We start from the raw sequence: 22,965 nt of genomic DNA on the forward strand, positions 1-22,965 counted from the left end.
TTCTCTCTTCTCTCTCTCCTCTCTCTCTCTCTCTCTCTCTCTCTCTCTCTCTCTCTCTCTCTCTCTCTCTCTCTCTCTTTCTCTCTCTGCCTCTCTGTCTCTCTCTCTCTGTCTCTCTCTCCCTCCCTCCTCAACTCTTCTTCCCCTCTTCGCCCTTCTCTCTTTCCACTTCTCTCTCTGCCTCTCTCAAATACACATAATCAGTTCAATTTAAGATTACTCCAAGGACACCGAGGATTATAAATAGGCCATAGCATTATTACAATTATTTGAAATGGCACAAAAGACATCAAAGACAAGGATGACTGGAAAGGAAGGTGAACCAATCATGTGGCAAGAAAAATGATATCTAAGAGGCCTCAGAGGAAACTATCTTTATTCTATCTGTTTCCCCAATTTCTAACAATCTAGTGAAGATTTCCTGTTGTAGTAGATGGATATATATATATGTATATATATATACATATATATATATATATATATATATAGAGAGAGAGAGAGAGAGTGAAACGGATATAGATGTATATGTAGAGCTAAAGATAAAAAGCTTTATGTATATATGTATAAATATGTATATATGCATATGTATAAATATGTATATATGTATATGTATAAATAAATATATATATACATAATGCATACACACATGCCTATATTGTATGTATATGCACACGTGTATGTGTGTATAGATAGATATAATCACAGAGGCTAGAGGCAACCACTAGACTGAGGCCATGAGGGCTGATGAATCCACCAGTCCCGGTTTTTTACCTGCCCTCTCAGTTTGCCCTAAAATCATTGTTCTGGACTTATTCTTTTCCACAAAGAAATTCTGTTCCCTAGTACTTCATTCTGACCTCTCCCAACCCTACATGCACACACATACACTTCATATTCCCAAGGAACAAATCCACCTTTGTCCCAAGTCTAGGACCCTGCCCCCAAAGTGAAAAGTAAATGAATTATTCAGTATGGACAGAATGTACCAAAAGTCTTAGTGCAGTTTTAAGCTACTAAAGCTTAAATAAGATTTGGAACAGGTAGTTTATTTCCACACAGATAGGGAATTCTAAGCAATTAAAAAGTTACAGAATGATTAGAACAGAATCCAATGACTTATTACTACTAGCATAATTTAAGCTTTATTGGGACACAGTTTCTCTGCAAAGCTGCTAATTAGTGATTTTACATTTCACCTGAATGTAGTACTGTCAAACACCGAAGAGATCTTTCCAGTGGTTTTATTGTGTGTGTGTGTGTGTGTGTGTGTGTGTGTGTGTGTGTGTGTGTGTCTTAAGACCACTCTCTACCCACTTCTGATGGTTCTGTTGTGGCTTTGTACGATCCAGGGTTGCTGTGAGGATCAAATAAGAGAATATTTGTAAAGCATTGTGCAAATTGTAAAGGGTTATATAAATGCTAGTTATTAACATCATCATTATTCTATAAATACCTTGCAATTTTTCATTACTGTGGTTCTATCTAAAGCTCTGGTGCTTTTCATGCCCTCTGATGGCTGTGTCATGAAGCATTTACCACAAGAGTGTGTAGTTCTTAATAATTGCAGAGAGTCAGATTTCACATCAATGTTATTGGAAGGATTTGCCCATTTTTGGATTTTTCTGTCTGAAGGAAGATTTTGTTTTCTTTGGGCTTCCTCTTCCTGTAGCAACCACACATACATATACACATACACACACATGTGTATATACACATGTGTGTATACATACAACATAGGCATGTGTGTATGCATTTTATATATATTTATATATATATATATACATATATATATACATAAAGCTTTTTATCTATAGCTCTGTAGGATATGTGGCAAGAAAGAGAGACAATGAGATGAAAAGGTAGGATCATTCTGTGTCCCACTTAGATTACATTTGCACCTAAGGCTTTTTCAAGAGTAAATGAATCACTGAACACCTTGGAAAGGTTCCAAGGCTGTTTCCTAACTTTTATCCTTAGGCTTTGAGGCATAATATGCCCGATACTTTCTTGATTGCACAGGCAGATACTAACTTGTGATTAAAATCTTTTTACAAAAAGAAAACACTTTAACAAATATTGGACATTCTTTGTACCACAAAGAACCTCATGCATGTTTTTGTTCTGTGCTGAAACATAAGAAATCCTAATGTAAAAACAATGTACAGGAATACTCTGGTCACTTGGTTTAAGTTTTCTTCAGAAATATTGCTAAAACCTAAACAAATTGTGATGTGTGATTGTAGAGGGATATTATTGCACTGTCAAAATAATGAATCTGAAGAATTGAGTAAAGAATAGAAAGACTCATAACCAGAAAAACATACACATATGGCTACAACAATATAAATGGAAAAAACAACAACAAACCTGAACAATGTGCATTTATAATGACCAAACTGGGTCCCAGGGAAGAGCTGAAGAAAATACATTTCCCTCCTTCCTTTGCAGAGAAGGGGAATTATGGGTGTGGAACATCATGTATACTCTCAGACTCAACTGATGCCTTGGGTAGTTTTGCTTCACTATTTTTTTTCTCTTTCTTTTTGTTTTTAGAAACATGGCTCACTGGAAAAGAGGAGGAAAGGATACATTTGGAAATGAAGGGAGTATAAAAACAAAAAAAATCTATAATGATAAGAGAAATATTCGCAAAAAAGAAAACATCAAGGTAGCTGAAACTCACTACACATTAGAAAAAAGGCTCCAGGGAGCCAAGATGGCGGAGTGAAAAGGTAGTCGCTCTCACTCTCCCCTGTCAACCTCTGCAAACCCAGAAAATATCAGCCCAGGAAAAAAAAACCCTGGAACACCTGAACTAGAAGAAAGACAAGGAGCAGCAGTGCAGTAGCCCAGCAAACGGTCTCCCAGTGCCTCAGCAAAAACAAGGGGCCCCAGGCGATAAGTACCCTGCGGCATTCATCTGAAAGGAGGTGAAGAAAACAACCTAAAGGCTTCCTAAAGCCCCGGCCTTGCTGATTCCAACCCAACACCAGGTGAGCTGTAGGAGCCCTGAAGCCTCCAATTGTGAAGAAATCCTGAAGCCCAGGTGGTAGAGCAGGCAAACACCAACACCTGGACCTCCGAGTGCCTCAGTGAGGGCGGGGAACCGGTGGAAACCAGCTCAGAAAACCACCAGGAGCCTCGGCACTCCACTGCAAAGGAATCTCCCATGCATTAGCAGAAACGAGGGAGACAACACTGCAGGGGCCCCAGGCAGATAAACATCCTGCAGCAGCCATCTAAAAGGAGCTGAAGAAAGCTAAAGGAAAGGAAAAGCAGGCAACCTAGAATTGCCTGAAAGTTCCAGCCTTGCTGATTCCAGCCCAACACAAGGTAAGCTGCCAGAAACCTACAGCCTCCAATTCCCAGCATAAGAGGCCCCAGAACGCAAAGCCAGTGACCAAGACCTAGGCTCCCAACACAAGAAGCTTGGGTCAGTACCCTCTGTTCCCCAGCAGGAGAGCTCAATCTCTTTAAAGGCCAGGGAATAAAGAAACACCATGAGTAAAAAGAAACGTACCATAGATTCATATTATGAGAAGAGTGAAGATCAAGACAGAAATTCTGAAGAGGACAACATTGTCAACAAACCCACATCTGCAACAACAAAAGGGAATATGAACTGGTCTGAAGCCCAAAAAGCCTTCTTAGAAGAGCTCAAGAAGGATTTTAATAGTCAAATGAGAGAGGTAAAGAGTCCTTCAAAAATACAATTGGCCAATTGGAAAAAAAATACACTGAAGAAAACAAGTCCCTAAAAAACACAATTGGCCAATTGAAGAAGGAAGGACAAAAACTAACAGAAGAGTACTGAAGAAACAAGTCCCTAAAAAACACAATTGGCCAGTTGAAGAAGGAAGTACAAAAACTAACAGAAGAAAACAATCTGTTAAAAACTAGAATTGGACAAATGGAAACTAATGTCTCTATGAGAGAGCAAGAATCAGTCAAACAGAAACAAAAAAATGAAAAAATAGATGAAAATGTAAAATACCTCATCAGTAAAACAACCGACCTGGAAAATCGACTCAGGAGAGACAATTTAAAAATTATTGGACTCCTGAAATATCATGAATGAAAAAAAGAGCCTGGACAGTATCTTTCAGGAAATCATAAAGGAAAACTGCCCAGAAGTCCTAGAACCAGAAGGGAAAATAACCATAGAAAGAATCCACCGATCACCACCTGAAAGAGATCCCAAATTGACAAGCCAAGAAATATAATAGCAAAATTCCAAAATTACCAGATGAAAGAGAAGGTGCTGCAAGCAGCCAGAAAGAAAGAATTTAAATATCATGGAACCACGGTCAGGATTACACAGGACCTTGCAGCTTCTACATTAAAAGACCACAGGACATGGAACATGATATTCCATAAGGCAAAGGAGCTTGGAATGCAGCCAAGGATCAATTACCCAGCAAAAATGAGCATCATTTTTCAAGGGAGGAGGTGGATATTCAAAATAGGAGACTTCCAAACTTTCCTGATAAAAAGACCAGAGCTCAACAAAAAATTTGATCTTCAAGTACAGGACTCAAGAAGGACTTAAAAAGGTAAATGGGACAGAAGGATACAATATGTTGTTAATAAGGGGGGGGGCTGTTTAAACCCTACAAGGGAATATGAGATTGCAACCCTTGAGAACTGTATTGTTATTACACCTTGTTAAAGGAGTATACATAAAGAGGGTGGATATTAGTTGACTTTGATGTAATGATAAAAAAAAATCTAATCAAGTGGGTTAAATGGATCCAAATAAGTGGATCAATCTAATTTAGAAAATACTGAGAAAGGAGAGGCAGACAAGGGTAAATTACATTACAGGAAAAGACACAAAATCCTAATTACATTACAGGAAAAGACACTCTATTCAGATTAGGCTCAAGAAGGGCATAATATAATCAGTTAGGTATAGAAATCTAACTTGCCCTATAGGCAGTAGGAGGGAAAAGGGGAAAGAAAAGGGAGGGGGAAAGAAAAGGGGGGGAAAGAAGGGAGGGAAGAAGCAGTAAGACTAAAGGGGAAGAAAAGGGAAAGGGATAATAAAAGGGGGAAGGGACTGAAGGAGGGGTGGTCAAAAGCAAAACACTAGTGAAGGGAAAAAGGAGAAAGAAAAGCATAAATGGGGGAAAGGATGGAGAAAAAGACACAGATAGTAATCATAACTGTGAATGTGAATGGGATGAACTCTCCCATAAAACGGAAATGGATTGCAGAATGGATTAAAAACCATAATCCTACAATATGTTGTTTACAGGAAACACATTTGAAAAAGAGTGACACATACAGGGTAAAGGTAAAAGGCTGGAGCAGAATATATTATGCGTCAGCTGAAGTAAAAAAAGCAGGGGTAGCAATCCTGATCTCAGACAAAGCAAAAGCAAAAATAGATCTAATCAAAAGAGATAAGGAAGGAAACTACATCCTGCTAAAAGGCACCATAGACAATGAAGTAATATCATTACTAAACATATATGCACCAAATGGTATAGCATCCAAATTCTTACAGGAGAAGTTCAGGGAGTTACAGGAAGAAATAGACAGCAAAACTATACTAGTGGGGGACCTGAACCTCCCCCTCTCTGCACTAGATAAGTCTAACCACAAAATAAACAAGAAAGAAGTTAAGGAGGTGAATAGAACATTAGAAAAGTTAGGTATGATAGACCTCTGGAGAAAACTGAATGGGGATAGAAAGGAATATACTTTTTCTCACAGTACATGGCACATACACAAAAATTGACCATGTACTAGGGCATAAAAACCTCACAATCCAATGCAGAAAGGCAGAAATATTAAATGCATCCTTTTCAGATCATGATGCAATAAAAATTATATGTAATAAAGGGCCATGGAAAGATAGACTAAAAAATAATTGGAAACTAAATAATCTAATCCTAAAAAATGATTGGGTCAAACAACAAATCATAGAAACAATCAATAATTTCATTCAAGAGAATGACAATAATGAGACAACATACCAAAACCTATGGGATGCAGGAAAGCAGTTCTTAGGGGAAGTTTTATATCTCTAAATGCTTACATAAATAAAATAGAAAAAGAGGAGATTAATGAATTGGGCATACAACTAAAAAAACAGAAAAAGAACAAATTAAAAATCCTCAACTAAACACCAAATTAGAAATATTGAAAACCAAAGGAAAAATTAATAAAATTGAAATTAAGAAAACTATTGAACTAATAAATAAAACTAAGAGCTGGTTTTATGAAAAAACAATAAAATAGATAAGCCTTTGGTTAATTTAATTAAAAAAAAAGAAAGAAGAAAACCAAATTACTAGTATCAAGAATGAAAAGGGCGAAGCTACCACCAAGGAAGAGGAAATTAAAACAATAATTAGGAATTATTTTGCCCAACTATATGCCAACAAATTTGACAATCTTAGTGAAATGGATACATATTTACAAAAATATAAATTGCCCAGATTAACCGAAGAGGAAGTAAAATACTTAAATAACCCCATCTCAGAAAAAGAAATTGAACAAGCCATTGATGAACTCCCTAGGAAAAAATCTCCAGGGCCAGATGGATTTACATGCGAATTCTATCAAACATTTAAAGAACAATTAATTCCAATACTATATAGACTATTTGGGAAAATAGGTGAAGAAGGAGTCTTACCAAATTCTTTTTATGATACAAATATGGTGTTGATACCTAAACCAGGAAGAGTCAAAATAGAGAAAGAAAATTATAGACCAATTTCTCTAATGAATATAGATGCAAAAATTTTAAACAAAATATTAGCAAGTAGATTACAGCAACTTATCACAAGAATAATACACTATGACCAGGTAGGATTTATACCAGGAATGCAGGGTTGGTTCAATATTAGGAAAACTATCAGCATCATTGAGCATATCAACAACAAAACCAACAGAAACCACATGATCATCTCAATAGATGCAGAAAAAGCTTTTGATAAAATACAACACCCATTCCTATTAAAAACACTAGAAAGCATAGGTATAAATGGAGTCTTCCTTAAAATAATAAATAGCATATATCTAAAACCTTCAGCAAGCATTATATGTAATGGGGACAGGCTAGAAGCATTTCCAATAAGATCGGGGGTGAAACAAGGATGTCCATTATCACCACTGTTATTCAATATTGTACTGGAAACCTTAGCTTTAGCAATAAGAGAAGAAAAAGAAATTGAAGGCATTAGAATAGGCAAAGAAGAAACAAAGCTATCACTCTTTGCAGATGACATGATGATATACTTAGAGAATCCTAGAGAATCAAGTAAAAAACTACTTGAAATAATAAACAACTTTAGCAAAGTTGCAGGCTATAAAATAAACCCACATAAATCATCAGCATTTCTATATATTACCAACAAAGCCCAACAGCAAGAGATAGAAAGAGAAATCCAATTTAAACTTACTGTAGACATTATAAAATATTTAGGAGTCTACCTCCTGAAACAAACCCAGGAACTCTATGAACACAATTACAAAACACTTTTCACACAAATAAAATCAGATCTAAATAATTGGAAAAACATCAGTTGCTCATGGGTAGGCCAGCTAATATAATAAAAATGACAATCCTACCTAAGCTAATTTACTTATTCAGTGCCATACCAATCAAACTACCAAAAAATTATTTTATAGAGTTAGAAAAAATAATAACAAGATTCATTTGGAAAAACAAAAGGTCCAGAATATCAAAGGAACTAATGAAAAGAAATGCAGGGGAAGGTGGCCTAGCAATTCCAGATCTTAAATTGTATTATAAAGCAGCAATCATCAAAACTGCTTGGTACTGGCTAAGAAATAGGGAGGTGGATCAGTGGAATAGGTTAAATATGCAAGACACAGTAGTCAATGACTATAGTAATCTATTATTTGATAAACCCAAAGACCCCAGCTTCTGGGATAAGAACCCACTCTTTGAAAAAAACTGCTGGGAAAACTGGAAAAGAGTATGGCAGAAACTAGGCATAGACCCAAATCTCACACCATATACCAAAATAAAGTCAAAATGGGTTCATGACTTAGATATAAAGGCTGATACCATAAGTAAACTGGGAGAACAAGGAATAGTTTACCTATCAGATCTATGGAGAACAGAAGAATTCATGACCAAACAGGAGATAGAGAACATTATGAAAAGCAAAATGGATAATTTTGATTACATTAAATTGAAAAGTTTTTGCACAAACAAAGCCAATGCAACTAAGATTAGAAGGAAGGTAGAAAATTGGGAAAGAATTTTTACAACCAGTCTTCTGATAAAGGCCTCATTTCTAAAATATATAGAGAATTAAGACAAATTTATAAGAACACAAGCCATTCCCCAATTGATAAATGGTCAAAGGATATGAACAGACAGTTCTCAGATGAAGAAATTAAAGCCATCTATAGTCATATGAAAAAATGCTCTAAATCATTATTGATTAGAGAAATGCAAATCAAAACAACTCTGAGGTACCACATCACACCTATCAGATTGGCCAACATGACAAAACAGGAAAATGATAAATGTTGGAGAGATGTGGGAAAATTGGAACACTAATACATTGTTGGTGGAGTTGTGAAATGATCCAACCATTTTGGAGAACAATTTGGAACTATGCCGAAAGGGCTACAAAAATGTGCATACCCTTTGATCCAGCAATAGCACTTCTAGGGCTATATCCCAAAGAGATCAAACAAATGGGAAAAGGACCCACATGCACAAAAATATTCATAGCAGCTCTTTTTGTGGTGGCAAAGAATTGGAAATTGAGAGGATGCCCATCAATTGGGGAATGGCTGAGCAAGTTGTGGTATATGAATGTAATGAAATACTGCTGTGCTATAAGAAATGATGAACAGGCTGACTTCAGAAAAACCTGGAAAGACTTAGATGGTCTGATGCTGAGTGAAGTGAGCAGAACCAAGAGGACTTTGTACACAATAACAGCCATGTTATGCAATGACTAAGATTGTCAAACTGAACCTTTCTCAGCATTATGCGGATCTAAGACATTTCCAGAGACCTCAGGATGGATAATGCTGTTCACATCCAAAGAAAGAACTATGGAAGTCGAATCGCTCTCACTTATTTTTACCTTAAGTTGAATTTTGTTTCATCCTTCTGATGGTTCCTCCTATTGGTTTTAATTTTTACTTACAACTTCACTAATGTGAAAATATGTTTAATGGGTATGTAAATGTAAAGCCTATGTCAGATTGTGCACAGTCTTGGGGAGGGTGGGGGGGGTGAAAAAGGGAGAAAAAAAAATTTCAACTCAAAAGCATATGGAAAAAAAATTTTTTTAAATAAATAAATAAAATAGAATTTACCAGAATTAGAAGAGAAGCAGAAATTACCTCAGACTCACTGATATACTCTACCACACTGTTTCTGAAAGAGGTTGATTAAAGTCTATGGAAGACTTCTTTCACCCAAACAAAGGCAGGCAATGTTTTGACACTGAATTCCAGTACTACAGCCTGTCATCATCAAGTTGTATAATGCCTGCTTTATTATAGCAGCAACTGACAGAAGGAGATAGATAAGTCTGCCCATCAAATTCAGGGCAGCCATTTTACCACTATTCCTTATTTTTCTTAAGACTAAAACTCAGTATTTTGGACATCAGGAAGACAGCAGTGTTCACTACAAAAGCTTCTCAAAAGAAATAGGAGATGACAGGAGTTTAGCTCTCACACTTTTACTATAAGCACTATCTGAGTATCAGTTTTTTTTCCTCCTAAAATTAAGAGACAGGACAGAAAATAGCAAAAGAGACAAGAGAATAATTGAATTTAGCTCCTCTATAATGAGCTTGAAAGGTTGAAAAATAATGTCAAAAGATTTGGAGGAAAAAATAACAAACAAATTGTAATAGAAATTTAATAATATGTACTTTTATTTTAAGATTAAATAAATGTTTCCTCAATACCAAAAAAAAAGAAGGCTCCAAAGTTTTGAGAGTCAAATGTTTATTCTTAACAAAGAAAGACAATCATCAAAGATCAGAAATCCAGAAACAATGGACAATGGTAAAACCCAGCACAACAGACCTGCCCTGTTCTTACAAAACTTAACAAAATAATTGCATATCCTTCATGTAATCCCATGGAATTTTATGTTTAGAATCATAGATTTGGTGCTAGAAGGGAACTTCAGACGTCATTTAGAGTCTGAAAAACAAAATAGTTTAAAAGAGAAAATTCCACTATATATATCCTCAAATGTAGAACCATATAACTGTTGAATCATGATCCCCATTATCTTTGACTATGACTTATTCATACTAAAAAATGTCATAATCTAACCACATTTATTTCAAAATACTTACATTTTAGAAGGGTTCAAAAGAAGGAAGAAGTCCTAGATTTGTGATTTCATCATTGGTATAGGGACCTCCAGAAAAAACAGCTTTCCTTACCAATGCAGTTGTCATTCCCTCTGGTAATTTATACTCTTAGAGAGTTATCTGAGCATTAAGTGGCTTGCCTGGGTCACAGAGCTAGTGCCTGGTACATAAATGCTTATTAATTGACTGATAATAAAGTCATGATCACAACCACAAGATCTTGATTTTTTGAAAGATAAATAGGTAAAAAGTCAGTGATGACTTCAGTAGACTAGTGGAAGAACATTAACAAAACCAGAAATGATTTTTTAAAACTGTCACTGCCTTCTGGAGAGCTGAGCAAAAACCAGATGGGCACGTGTCAGAGTAGCAATGGAGCAAGACTAAAAGGAAATGCACGCTTCTCGTTGTGCATTTCTGATGGTTAGTCAATTTTCCTTGACCCAAGAAACCATTCCACTGAGGCCACATCTCTTTCAGTTGCCCATATCCTTGGATTTTTCTGTCTGAAGGAAGATTTTGGTGTTTTTGGGCTTCCTCTTCCTGTAGCAACCGCACAAAACAAGACAAAATCAATCAACCTATTAGTAAAGGAGTAGTTCAGGAATTAGAAGGGAGAATGAGTCATTCAGGGAGCAAAAAGGAAAGAACTAAAATATAATAGACAAAGGAGAATTCTTAGAATGGCTTTGTAAATGATAACGATAATAATAACAGCAGCTAACACTGAGCCTTAAGGTTTACAAGGCATTTTATATACACTCTCATTTGATTTAATCATAATTTTTTTCAACTGTTTTTCTGCAGAATTTGTAGATATCTACTTTCATCCTATTAAAGAGACCAGGGAAAGATGTTAATTTAGAAAGGCCAAGGTCACCCACTGCATCCTGAGCCATCACCAGTCATCTTGATTTTTGTCTTGCCACTGTACTTTGATGACACTGGAGGAGAGAGTAAGGCTGATGACTTTGTGTAGTTCTGCCTCACTGAAATCCGGTTCACATGAAAGTCAAGACATCATTCTTGTGATGTCATTTCTCTTCTTCAAGAAGGAAGGACAAACAATATCAATATTAAATATCTTTAAGCACCAGACATTTCTTTGTCCTTTATAAGCATAATGAGGCATTTTCAGCTGGAACTTGACCAGAAGGAATAGAATGCCAGAGTATTGAGCATGTTTTCCTATGTCATTAAGAAGGGGAGGGGGAAGGAACAATTGGAGAAATATTACTATGAATGAATGATAACCAGGACAACATTTAGAAAACTCAACCCTTGGGATGTCGGCACATTGTCACACTGATGGAAAGTGCTCATGTTCGAGGAGAAATGAAATACAGCCTCACTTAACTTCCCCTTCAAATCAAATCAACAAACATTTACGTCCTTTCCCTTGGCATTTTCCCTTGAAAGTAGATGAAAAATGGAAAATGATCTCTTTAGCAATGGGTTGAAGAGAATTGATATGAATTTTTTATTCCATTCCTGAATCATTCATTTGGTCCTTTGGGACTGACTGAATGAAATAACTGAAATGGCCATGCTAAAACATGAAGAAGTAGTGACTGAGTCATTAAAGCAAGAGTAGTACCATGGAAAGGGTGATGAACTTGGGGTCATAGGACCTGACTTTGAATCCTGGTTCTGACATTTACTATATATGTGACCTTGGTTACTTTAGATTCTTTACCTCTTAAGGCAAAAAGGGTCTAGACTGGATTATCTCTAAGGTTGCTTCTAGCTCTAGACCTATAATCTAATCTGTGTTCAGATTCTGTCTCTAACACTACGTGGGCAGTCTTGGCCTGGTCATTTAATATCTCACCCACAGGTTCCTCATCTGTCAATGACAGCACCTACTTCCCAGGGTTGTTATGAGGACAAAATGAGACAATATATGTAAACTGTTTTCCAAACCTCGTAGTGATGATATGTATTAATAATCATCATTAAAAATTATTTTTAGCTCATACAACAAAAAGACATTAGAACTGAAGAAAGATGTATTAGCAGGAGTTAAGAAGTGAGTTAATCATTAAAATAGACACTCTTTTATTATCATTCTCCCACAACACATCACCATAGAATTTGTATGACCTGCCAATGATATCTTTAGATACTTGTTGTCTTGGCAGTAAGGTTGAGAATTTATTGTAGTCTTCAATAAAATTCAATCTGTCAGTTGTAATGAACAACCTCATTTCTAGAGAGCTGATGGTGAAATAGACCTCCTTTTCAAAAGGCGAGTAAAGGATTGAGGTGTGGAATATGATATATGCTATCAGATGTCACTGTATCTGCTGGGTTTTAGTAAACGTTCTTATTACAAGGAGGTGTTCACTTGTGGATAATAGCTATAAAAACAAAAAGTAGTAATGAAGCTTTTTAAAAGGACTCAGTCAGTAGACAAAGGAATCAGAATAACTCTAAAAATTGAAGTGGAAGGTCGTTTTCAAAAATGTGCCCAACTCAGAGCTTTATAAAACTTTTAAGAATGTAAGCTGCTTGAGGGCAAGGGCTGCTTCACTTTTTCTTTGAGTCCCTAGTGCCTGGCACATACTTAATAATAAATGGATGACAATAAATTAATATTATAAATAATATTATATTCGGCTTAATAAATGTTGGTTAATTGATTGATATAATCTCTCTACACTTGTAGTCACACTGTAAATACTATCTTACTGTCTTTCCCCACTTTGACACATGCATTCTCTTTTGAAACACTAAAACCATCAGGGCTATTAACTACTTTTTCTGGGTCCTGAAAGATAAGCTTCTTTTGAAGATGATATAAAGTTTTACAAACATTTGGGGTGGTTCTCAAAGCAGATCAAAGGGGTTTGTTTTTGTTTTGTTTTGTTTTCCCACAGATTTATAGCCTCCTATAAATCAGCAGGCAGTTTGTCCCACTTGGACATAACAAAAGTTCCCACTGGGAACTGATGGAAAGTGTTGCCTCAATTTCACACGATGATTGCCATCATAAATATATGTTCCTGCCCTGACACAAAGACAGGTCCACCGTCTCTTCTCCCCACCCCCTCGCACCATATCACTAGTGGAATTAGATAGAGACTCTTATCTCTCTTCTCCATGTGGGAAGCAGAGAACCAAAGATTCAGAACTTTAAGCCTGATCCTTTGCAGATGGCATTTCTGATGAGGGTTTTCTGTCCCTGAGGACCACTGAAGCAGCATCTCACCCCAGGTTCTCAACATCTTCAATGGTCTCTGGTAACACCTTCCCCTTTGTCTCTGGTAGGAGCAACACCATTCCAGTGGCAAGCAGGCCAATCACAGCTTCAAACAAAGCACATTTAAGAGAATTAATGAGCAGCAGATGTTCCTGAGATCATTCTAGATTTGATGATAAAAATGTGGATCACATTATGTGAACCACTGTGTTTGGACACTTAAAGGTTTATCATGCCCTTACACTGATTGCATTAAATTAATTAAGATAGGGGGCCTGGAACTCACCTCTTACCAATGAATTAGTCAATGAAACAAGGTGTGGGGAGGAGGGTATGTAGTAAATAAGAAAATTTTAGTTGTTGCTTCCCCCCAAAGGAGGCCTTTTTTCACAACGCACAAGGAGATAACTGAGATAGTTTTGAGCTTAGAAGAGGCAATTCCATGTTATTTTCCCCCTCCCACATAATGAGGAAGGCCTCTAGCAATCTAAATGCTAGGAAATCAACACCTCATGTGCATCCTTACACGTCCAAGGCTGGACAAGCCAATGTCCTCAACCAGATGTAATTCATTACACTCAAGGGCAGCTGAGCATAAAAGGCCTGTCTGAGGCAATGAAAGTTTTTTGCATGCTTGGCCTTAACATTTAGATAGGCTCAAACCCAGGAGATTTATGACAGCTCTAAAAAAAGGCTCACCCTTGCTTTCAGCCCCCAGCCTTCCCTGATACCGAAGCAAGTAATAAAAAGGGACAAAGTCAAGGCTCCAGAACATGGCCCATCACTTATAAACGTCTTGCTTTCCCCACTGCCCTCGGTAAATTTCAGAATCAGAGCTGGGAAGGAGGCTATAAGAGACCACAGAACGGATCTCCAAGGCTGTCTAGACCAGCCCACACTTGAAAAAACATCCCTTCTGCGACACACACAAGAAGTGGCCAACCTGCCTTTGCTTAAAAACCTCTTAAACAAAAAGAAACCCAAGAAGCAGAGCCCCAAAGCAGCCAATTCCACATGTGAATCATTGTAATAGCCGTGAAGTTTTTCCTTCAATCCAGACAAAATGTGACTCTTTGCTCCAAATTTTGCCCCCTAGGGCCTAGCAGAACAAAGCTAATCTCTCTTGCACCTTAAGAACCCTTCAGGGGCAGCTAGGGGGCACAGTAGATAAAGCTCAGGCCTTGGAATCAGGAGGACCTGAGTTCAAATCTAGCCTCAGACACTTGATACCTACTGGCTGTGCAACCCTGGGCATGTCACTTAACCCTGATTGCCTCACCAAAAAAAAGAAAAAAGAAGAACCTTTCAGATACTTGAGGATCACTGTCACAGACCCAACATGTCTTCTCATCTCAAGCTAAATATCCCCCCTTCTTTGAACCCCAAGCATTTAATAAGTAACTATTGACAGACTGACAGGTCCTTCTACATGTCCTCATGTGGCATGATCTCCAGCCCTTTGGCAGCCTGATCTTCCTCTTCTGACATTCTCTTGCTTATCAGAGACCTTCCCAAAGGCAATAGTACACAGATTGCTGATGGAAAATCTGTGTTTAAGATCTGCCTCTGATAGGCACTGAATGCGTAACCTTGACCAGTTTGGTTAACCTCTCCCCCCAGGCACTAAGACTGTTAGTTATGTGAAATGAAGAGAGGAGAGGAGAGGAGAGGAGAGGAGAGGAGAGGAGAGGAGAGGAGAGGAGAGGAGGGGAGGGGAGGGGAGGGGAGGGGAGGGGAGGGGAGGGGAGGGAGGGGAGGGGAGGGGAGGGGAGGGGAAGTAGAGCAGAGGACAGAAGAGAGGAAAAGAAGAAAGAAGGAGAAGGAAAGAGAGAGAATAGAAAGAAGGAAGGAATAGATAAAATGACTAAATGAATGAATGAGTGAATAAATTAAGTAAGCTCTATTGGTACTTGAAACTGAATGGAGAAATAGTCCAAAACTACAGACTGGTACTGTCTTCAATTTTAATTAACATCTGCTAACAGGAAAAAAATTAATACGATAAAGGTAATGACCACAAATGATGATGATGACTCAATAATAGTCTTGGTGGGGAGGACTGGAATATATGCATGGTCCCCTCTGTATCGTATTGTTAATAATTCTTTAAATGTGGGGTTGATGCTAGTGCTTTAGCATTTTAATTTATAGATGTCTTAGAAAATACTGGCATGTTACTTACTATGGTTACCAAATATTTGAATGTAGTGAAGTAAACAGCAAGAATATTGCACAATTGAGAAAAATATCCCAACACTGCTGCCCTCTGCAAGGCCCCACTCACTGCTGTGCCTCCCCCAAGTGTATGCATGTCAGTGAAATCAGGTTAAAACCACCAAGGCAGCTTGACTGAGAAATAAGGAAGCTAAGTAAGGGCAATATGAAGTCTGAGGGTTGGGTGAACCAGCTAAGGAGAGATCTGCCTACAGGCTGTGCTTTGGTGGGAACTGTAGGAAAGGCAGGGCAGTGCTGCCAAAAGATCAATAGATTTGTCCGCAAAGGATGGACCTTATTTTAAAGCCAAGCCTGATTTGTGCCACTCACTCCCTGAGGGACCTTGGGCAACTCATTTCCCTTTAGAGTTGGACTAGGTGACTTCAAGGTCCTGTCCAGCTCTAAATCTAAACTCCTATGACTTCTGACCTATGTTCCTTCTAGCTAATTCTATTTGCACATGAATCTCAGGTCTCTTCAACACCAGAGAGCAGGGCAGCTAGAAGTAGCTAGGTGGCATAGTGGAACTACCTGTAAAGCAGACAGCTGGGCCAGAAGTAGGAAAACCCAATTTCAAATCCAGCCTCAAACCCTTACTAACTGTGTGACCTTGGACATGTCACACAGCTTCTGTCTGCCTCAGTTTCTTCAGCTGTAAAAGAGGATGATAATAAAACTTTATTTCCCTGGGTTATTGTGAGTATCAAGGAAGGTGGTATTTGTAAAGGGCTTTGTGCAGTGCTTAGTATATAGTTGGTACCTAATAAATGCTTGCTTCCTTTCTCCCTCCCGTGCTGATTGCCTCAATGAATCCTTGCCCAAGTAAGGAGGGAGTAGAGTGAGGTAGGTTCAGCCCATAGGTAATTGTAAGATCATGCAATTTTAACCCAACCATACTATGTAGTCAGAGGACCTGGGTTCAAATCCCTTACTAGTCATGCGACCTTAGGCAACTCACTTAACCCCTTTGCCAAGAAAGCCCCAAAATAGGGTCATGAAGTACCGGACACAACTGAAAAAAACCGGACATACAGAGCAAACATTTATTTAGTGCTTCCTATGTTGGGGGCACTGAAGTAGGCCTTGGGGATTTTGTTGTTCAGTTTTTTCAGTTGTATTGTGACCCCATTTGGTTTTGGGTTTTGGCAAAGATACTGGAGTGGTTTGCCATTTCTTTCTCCAGCTCATTTTACAGATAAGGAAACGGAGGTAAACAGGATTAAGTAACTTGCTCAGGATCACATAGCTAGAAAGTATCTGAGCCCAAATTTGAACTCAGGAAGATGAATCTTACTGAGTCCAGGCCCAGAGCTCTATTCACTGTGCCATGTAGCTGTCCCAAAAGTTGCATGCCCTGATTTACCCCCATGATTTTCTTTCTCTGCTCCTATTCCCATGCTGCTGAACATCTCAGGAGGAAGTCATATAATCTAAGATTGGGATTAGATTCACTAGAAATGTTATCTAACTTCAGCTGGGCCTCATTGCTATATTGAGGTCTTTTTATTCTTCTGAATTACTCCATTTCTCATTTCCAACGGGGTTTGTTCTAAACTTCTTTTGCATCAGTGCCCCTCTTTCTCATTTCTGGCATCTCAGGACCTCATCTCCAACTTTCCTGGAGAAAATTGAAGCAATTTGCCCTGAGCTTCCTCTTCTCCCTTACTATGCATCTCAAATCCTCTACATCTCCCTTCCCCATCTTCCATTCATTTGCTCCACTCTCTGAGGAAGAGCTGTCCCTTTTGCCACAGCCAATTTGTGACCTTGATCCCTGCCTCTCCCATCTCCTGTAGGTATTTATCCTTTCAATAATTCCCCTTCCTTACTTCCCTCTTGCTCACTTTCTTTCCTTCTCACTCTCTTCTTACTTATTCTTTCCACAGACATACCCAGTTCTTCCTCTTTCTGAAAAAAAAAAATAACCTTCTACCTATTTATTTATCATTTAATCCTACCTGTCCTCTCAAGCTATTGTTCTACCTTCTTTAACAGCTAAATTCCCAGAAAGAAACATTTAGACCTGCTTCCTTCACCTTCTTACCTCCCATTTGCTTCTCCATTCTTTACAATCTGGCTTTCAACCCCACTTGATTGAAACTTCTCTTTCCAAAGTTGCCAGCAGTCTTGTAATAGCTAAATCCAAGGGTCCTTTATCAATCTCCATCCTTCATGAATTCTTTGCATTTTTCAACCATCCTCTGTACCTTGGTTTTTGTTAGATTCTTCCTCTCCTGACCTACTTGCCTAACCAGTCATCATTTCTCTATATGTACTTTCTGTTAGCGATCTAATCTGCTCCCATGATTCAATTGTATTATCAATTGAAATAACTCTCAAATCTTTGGTATCCAGCCCTAATCTTTCTCATGAACTTTCTGAACTCCAGCCACACATTGCCACTTTCCTGATAGACATCTCTATCTGTATAAATCCCAATCAAATTTAAATTGTCCAAAGTAGAACTACAAATGAACTTTCCCCCAAACTTCCCTCTTTCTGTTGAAGGCACTATCATTTTTCTAGTCACCCAGTTTCATAGCTTGGGTGTAATCTTTGACTCTTCCATTTCTCTCATGCATGTGCCCTTTATCCCCTAGTCCCCTCATATCCCACTAATTGCCAAATCTTATTGATTTTGGCAATACGATAAAAAAAAAATTATCCCAAGGAAAGAAAAATAAGAGTTTTTGAGCAATGGAAACATTTCTTATTTGCATTTCTAACTCCTGTAAAGCCCAGAACAAGGCATCATGTGTGACATGCTCTTTTTTTTTTTTGGTAGAGGCAATTGGGGTTAAGTGACTTGCCCAGGGTCACACAGCTAGTATCATATGTCTAAGGCTGGATTTGAACTCAAGTCCTCCTGACTCCAGAGCCAGTGCTCCATCCACTGAGCCACTTAGCTGCCCCTGTGACATGCTCTTAATAAATGTTTGTTAAACCAATACTGAACCTAAAGGGAAGACAATTGAAGGGATATTCAGTGCACGTGGTTAGGCTGTACCAATGTAATATATTTTAAAAAGGATAATGACTCAATTAATTTGCTGACTTAATGCTATACCAAACTACTCTTGGGTAACTTGATAGACCTAGACCAAAAAAATTCATTTGAAGCAACCAAAGCTCTTAAATCTTAAGAGAAATAATGAAAAAAATAGGGAAGGAGGAGACATAGAACTTCAAGGCTTCAAACTTTGTTATAAAGCAATAAACATGACAACTACTTGATAATGATTAAAAATAGGAAAGCAGATCAAAGGAACAGACTAGATAAGCAGGAATTTGAAACTATTTAATAGCAGTGCCCATTGCTCAATAAATGTAATAAAATCAATCCCTAAGGGAAGGACACCTGGAGAATTTGGAAAGCAATTTGGAAAAAATGGGTTTAAATCAGCATCTTGTATGCCAAAGTAAGTTCCAAATGGACACATAATCTAAATATAAAAGGTTATATCATCAAAAAATTAGAGGAGAATGGAAAGCAGTACTTTTCACATCTCTGACTATGGGGAGAATTCTTTATCAAACAAGAGACAGGAGCGATCATAAAAGAGAAAAGAGAAAAAAATTGACTACATAAAATGTAAAGTTTTGCTTCAACAAATGCAACTGAGACAAAGGAAATTTTCAATTGGGAGAAAAATGATCTTTGCAGCAAATATTTCTGACAAAACTCATATCTAAGACATATAAGGAAATGACACAAATATATGATTGAGAGTCTTTTTCCAAAAGATAAGAAAAAAATATAAAAATGTCTTCAAAAGAAAAGCTGTGAGCTATCAATAACCAAATGAAATGTTGCTTCAAATAACTAATATAAGAGAAATTCAAATTAAAACAACTGAGGTTTCAACTCACAACCAACAAATTGTCAGAGATGTTAAAAGATGGAAATAACCGGTGTTGGAAAAGACATTGGAAGATGAGCACACAAATAAACTGTGAAGTAGTCCAACCATTCTAGAAAATAATTTGAAATTACACAAGAAAAGTCACTAAACTGTTGCTTTGATCCAGAGATTCCACAGCTGGATATATATAGCCCTTTAAATATAATGGAGTATTTTTAATTAAGAACTGATGGACAAGGGGCAGCTAGGTGGTGCAGTGGATAGAGCACCGACCCTGGAATCAGGAGGACCTGCCTTCAAATCAGGCCTCAGACACATAAACACTCACTAGCTGTGTGACTCTGGGCAAGTCACTTAACCCCAATTGCCTCACCAACAAAAGAAAAAAGAAAAAAAGAAAGAAAGAAAGAATTGATGGACATAAGGAATTTAGAGAAACATGAGAAGACTTGAATAAATTGATACAGAGTGAAATAAGCAGAATCAGGAAAATTATTTACATAATGACTACAACAATATAAATGAAAGGAAGATGGGAGGAAATGCTGAATATTTTATAAATGTAATGTCTTGACCCATAAGGAAAGTGTGGGGGGGATGGGGGGAAGCACATACTTTCCTTTTTCCTTCAGAGATGTGGGGGATAATAGATTCAAGAAGTGGCACATACTATCAGATAGTTGCTGTTCTCTTGCTGACATTTATATGGAAATGACCGTGATAAAACAAAAGACACCAATAAAACAGATAGATAGATAGATAGATAGATAGATAGATAGATAGATAGATAGATAGATAGATAGATAGATAGATGGATGGATGGATGCATGGATGGATAGATTCTGAGAAATCTAATGATTGATGACAGCAACTATTTAGTTGCTAATGACAGCAATAGAGGTTGTTATCTGATGTACTTCAATTGTGAAAGGACATGTATATGAGATTCATATAATCAAGGACAGAGACAGAATATTGGCACAATCCTATAAAAATAATGCCAGAAGAGCTTTCCAAAATAAACCAAGGCTGTGGAAAATGCTAAGGGACAACAGGAGTCTTTTAGAACATTGTTTCTCTTCTATTCCTTAGTAGGACAAATAAGGCAAAGAAGCCTTTTGTGCCCAAGATAAATGAGAAAGTTGGTGAAAGAAAGTCTTATGCTTTAAACATATTCATGTCTCTGAAGGTGAATGTATTACATCAAAGGGGACTGAAAATACTAGCCAATGTTATTGTTAATCTATTATTCTTAACTTTGAGGAATTAATTATACAGAGAGAGGTACAAAATGATAAAAGATGGGCAAATTTCCTGATTTTCAAACATGTAAAATAAGTATACAATAGTTCAGAACCCACAGGTTGGTGATCTTACTTCAATTCCTGGGAAAATTCTAGAACATAAAATTCAAGATTATAGGTAAACACTTAGGAGAGGAGACAGTGATTCTCAGGACCCAGAACAGGCTCACTAAAAATAAATAATGCCAAACTCTTCCAATCTTTCGTTTTTGAATAGGGTTACTGGAATAGCAGATCAGAGAATATTGTAGGCTACCTTAATTTTAGTACATCTGATCAAGTCTCTTATGATATGCTTTTGGACAAAATATAGAAACATAGACTGAATGAGAATAGTTGAATGGACTTTTAGCTCATTGATCAACTGTACCCAAAAAATTAATAGATAATAGAATAATAATATTTTATAGCTAGCATTCATATAACACTTTAAGTTTTGCAAAGCACCTTACATATTTAACTCATTTGATCCTCACAACAACCCTGTGAGGCAGATAAAATGATTGTTCTCATTTTACAGATGAGGAAACTGAGGCACACATAAGTTGAGTGACTTGCCTTTAAATGTCAAAGGAGTTTGCATCTTATCCAGGGGCTAATAGGAAGCTGCTGAAGCATCAAGTGAATGACATGGTCAGACCTATGCTTTAGGACATCAGTTTGGCAGCTGTGTGGAGGATGGCATTCAGAGAGAAGAGGCTGCATGTGGTAGGATCAATTAGAAGTCCATTGCAATGGTCAGGATGAGAGATAGTGAGGGACTGAATAAAGCTAGTTACAGTATGAGTGAAAAGAAAAGATTGACTACAACAGATTTTGTAGAGGTAGACTCAATAACTGGATAGATGTGGGGATTAAGTGAGAGTAAATAATGGAGCATAGATTCAAGGCTTTGAATGTGGGGGACTAGAAGAATAGTGGTACACTTCACAGAAATAAGGAAATAAGAAGGAGAAGAAGATAATAAATTCTTCACTGGACCTGTTGAGTTGGAGATGTTGAGATATCCTCAGCATATTCAGATAGAGATGCATATCATCTGGTTAGCTCCTATATTAACAAACTTTTCTTGCTAACTAGGTGCTAAGTTCAGTATTTTTTTTCTCTGCTGCTGCAGTATTGCAAGTGTTATCAGCACCCTCTAAATTTTAATCCACTGAAGAAAAGCCCTTGTCACCTCACCTTAGTTATGGTTCTGATGACTGTTCCGATTACCTGAAACATCCCTAGGCATTGTCAATTGTACTAGGCAGAACAGAAAGTACATCTTCCATGGCATTGAATGAAATCTTACCAAATAGAATAAGGGGTAACTTGTGCCAAATTTCTGTCAGTCTGAAGACAATAAAAGGGGCTATGATTCCACCCACATCACACAAGGAAGAACAGACCATCACTCCAAGGTTCCTAATAAAATGAAAAGAACAAAAAACATTAATCCCTTAGGCTACCCAAATGTCAAACTTACATGATTAAATAAAATAGCTACCTCTTTGAAAAGCAGATATGAAAATTAATAGAAAATTAAAACTAAACCAAGCTGAAAGCTTAACAAAGAATAGTCACCTAATGATCAAGGAAAGTCTCGGTTTCCTCATCTGGAAAATGGGAATACTACTACTACTACTACTACTACTACTACTACTAATAATAATAATAATAATAATAATAATACATGTGCTACCAAGGCAATAGAATGTACTGAAAAGAACACTGGATCTGGAATCAAAGGACCTACTCTCAGTTCCCAGCTTTACTACCTGGTATGACTGAGCAATTCACTTAATCTCTCTGGGCATTACCTTCTTCATTTTTAAAATGAGACAAGCAATTGGACTAGATGAATTTCAAGGTCCCTTCCAACTCAGCAATCCTATGATCCAACTTCACAGTGGTGTGGTAAAGCGAAAACAAGATTACAGAAGTAACATATTCCCCAAAGCATAAAGTGCTGAAGAAATACGAGCTGTTATTGTTATCATCCTATATTTTTATTTAGTTTTTTTATTTTTTTATTACTGAAACTTTAATACATAATAGAAAAA

General features: G+C 37.3%; 1 protein-coding gene across 1 annotated transcript in view; it reads right to left on the reverse strand.

Moving 5' to 3' along the window:
• Positions 1 to 9,943: 9,943 nt before the first annotated feature.
• The window catches only part of LOC110208613 (solute carrier family 22 member 1-like), a 47,277-nt gene continuing 34,255 nt past the window's right edge, over positions 9,944 to 22,965 (reverse strand). The window contains exons 9-11 of the mRNA XM_020986737.2: positions 22,215 to 22,327; positions 13,549 to 13,645; positions 9,944 to 10,880 (exon numbers count right to left, since the gene is read on the reverse strand). Of these exons, the coding sequence (XP_020842396.1) occupies positions 10,814 to 10,880; positions 13,549 to 13,645; positions 22,215 to 22,327 (277 nt within the window). The 3' untranslated portion in view covers positions 9,944 to 10,813. The remainder of the gene's footprint in view (positions 10,881 to 13,548; positions 13,646 to 22,214; positions 22,328 to 22,965) is intronic.

Source organism: Phascolarctos cinereus, unplaced genomic scaffold (assembly GCF_003287225.1).
Source record: "Phascolarctos cinereus isolate Bilbo 61053 unplaced genomic scaffold, phaCin_HiC Scaffold_5;HRSCAF=322, whole genome shotgun sequence".
In the NCBI taxonomy this organism is placed as follows: domain Eukaryota; kingdom Metazoa; phylum Chordata; class Mammalia; order Diprotodontia; family Phascolarctidae; genus Phascolarctos; species Phascolarctos cinereus.